The sequence below is a fragment of the Quercus lobata genome, unplaced genomic scaffold (genome assembly GCF_001633185.2).
Source record: "Quercus lobata isolate SW786 unplaced genomic scaffold, ValleyOak3.0 Primary Assembly Scq3eQI_2001, whole genome shotgun sequence".
NCBI lineage: Eukaryota > Viridiplantae > Streptophyta > Magnoliopsida > Fagales > Fagaceae > Quercus > Quercus lobata.
The window spans coordinates 5129-7511 of NW_022155449.1; the positions used below are offsets into that span (position 1 = coordinate 5129).

The window sequence follows — 2383 nt, forward strand, 5'->3', positions numbered from 1 at the left end:
TCAACAACCAAAACCCAAGAATCTCACTCATGATGGCCTCATCAACATCTATTTAGACCACAACTAAGGTAATGGCTACAATTAAGGAGGAACATACATCGCCAGCAAGCCTTTAAATTCATGGCCTCCCAACCAGAGTCAAGCATGAGTAATCTTTCTACTAAAAAGAGTGCTCTCCCCAGTAAAGATAGTTTTGTATGAAAATTTGACAGCACTATAACCAGAAATGCTTTCCAAACTCTTCACACTTCTTTTCTTTTTGATGTATATGAAATATATAAAATGTATGAAGGCATATGTAGCTGCTTTATATGATCATCTGCCGAGAAAGAGGATTAAGCAAAAAGTATAGTAAAAGAAAAGGCAAACAACTTTGCACAAACACAGATTTCCAAACACTTTGAACTAGTTTACTAACATTAGTCCTTCAACTAATAAAGTTTTTGAATAATTAGCTAAACAAAATTTTCCTACATCTTTAAAGTTGAAAACTCAAGAATTAGAACAATATTTGCTCTTGATACATCTCCAATGCCAGAATGACTTTCCCTATGAACAACTTCCGGTGCAACCTATACCTGCATGGTCCAGATTAACATTGAAATTATCAATAAGGGGTCTCACTTTTTGCAACATTTAGAACCCAAAAGGCTCAGTAATGAGTAAACAATTAGATTATGTGAAGACCACATACTTTATTGCAGTGTCAAGTGCTCTGCTAGCTTCTGGCATAGAATCTGTTGGTAGTAACATAGAAGATTAATATAAGCTTCAAATGTCTCTTAATTTTAACTTTCAGGCATATTAGTAATCTGCTAGCTATCCAAATAAATTAGAGAGCCAACTCCATCAGATCTCATTTCAAAATGTTAATTTTACCATATGTCATATCAAACGCCAAAAGTACGTATAATCCTATTATCAATCCAGTCTTTGAGAGTGGGATTAACGTTGAAACCTTACCTAGCAGTTTCTGGTCTTGCTCAGAGTTAGTAGGAAATTCTGCAAGCATTTGTTGGCATTCTTCCTGTAACTCCTTCACAGCTTTCCTTTCCAGGCTTGGGATTGGAGGCACATCCCCATCTGACCAAGTGGGAACCGTTCTTGCTGCTGCTATGACTGCTCCATCAACAAAAGTATCTCCATCATTGGATAGCCGACCTGCTAAAAGTTTTATTTGGATCATTTGGAAGACAAATCTAGGTCTTTACGTGCTAACAGAGTTTAATATAGACCAAGTTGTGAACAGAAAATTTAGAAAATCCATACTGTTATGATAGTACTCTTCAGGAAGGCCGGCTATATTGAAGACTGACAAGAATGAATCCAAATGAATACGTGCATTGCCTGAGAACTGGATCACATCCCAAGGATTCTGCAAGCTCAAGCCAGATATATAGCTTAGAAAATAATTTCAAAAAGCTTATCACAAATAAAAACCAAGTTTTACTTGCAAATATTAACTTCCAAATTATACTAAACAGAGGTGCTATGAAGAGGATGCTCATTCTTCCACCCACAAGCACTCTATTAATCAAGAAGATTATTGCTAGAGATTACATTATGAGAAAGTTTATACTTAAATAATGCGAAAGATACAAAAAAGATTACTAATAGTTATTAAATTGTACAGAACATGTGACATGAACATCAGATTCCAGATGTGACATAAAGATAACATTTTCTAAAATTTTATTTAATTGCTAGATTTTCTAGCACCAACCAAAATTAGGTTGTTGCTTTATTTCAAGGTGGTGTCAAGATATTTCACCTAGTCTCCCTTAAAAACTATCAGTAGCCACCCACCCTTTCTTTTCTTTACTTAAAATTCCCTCACCCCCCTTCCCTTCCGTTTTATGGGCTGAAACACTATCAGTAATCACTTAAAAATATTAATAGCTTTCATAAAGTATCACCTTTTTGATTTGTATTACTAACTCAACGAGATTAGCACCATCTGAAACAGAAAAAAGAATAGAGCAGAGCTGAAAGCAAATTACCACAGGTGAAGAAAATCCATATCTCTGCATGAGCATGTCATTCTTCAGACCACTAAAGTAATTGATGGTCATCTGTGGAAATTTATGAAATTAGCAGCAGATGGTATAGCATTAAGAAGATATAACTAACCCTAGGTTTTTCTTTCTATCCAACATGAGCGATAAGTAGTTGTGCATATAGAAAATAGCTGATAACACAAGGAAGAGTAAAAATATTAAAATAAATAACAGAGGTGAAACCAATTCTAATTTAGAAGGTTAACCATAATCTCATCGGTATCATTATGTAAAATAAATAGCTTTAAAAGTTGACACTTCTTTGCAACTAGATATTATCAGAATTTCATTATCAAGTTGAATTCATGAGTAGAAATGCTTAAGAA

At 34.4% G+C, this 2383-nt stretch overlaps 1 protein-coding gene across 2 annotated transcripts; it reads right to left on the bottom strand.

Annotated features, from left to right (window-relative positions):
- Window positions 1–283: 283 nt before the first annotated feature.
- Window positions 284–2339, bottom strand: LOC115973754 (protein PLASTID TRANSCRIPTIONALLY ACTIVE 14-like). Of its 2 annotated transcripts, none has more exons than XM_031093998.1 (5): window positions 2001–2339; window positions 1270–1375; window positions 964–1164; window positions 695–737; window positions 284–578 (listed from the first exon to the last, which is right to left on the bottom strand). In XM_031093998.1, the coding sequence occupies exons 1-5, from the start codon at window positions 2070–2072 to the stop codon at window positions 500–502; spliced, it is 501 nt and encodes a 166-aa protein (XP_030949858.1). In that variant the 5' UTR covers window positions 2073–2339; the 3' UTR covers window positions 284–499. The 2 variants fall into 2 exon arrangements, with proteins under 2 accessions (XP_030949858.1, XP_030949859.1); XM_031093999.1 differs by having other exon boundaries at window positions 964–1161; window positions 2001–2337.
- Window positions 2340–2383: the final 44 nt, after the last annotated feature.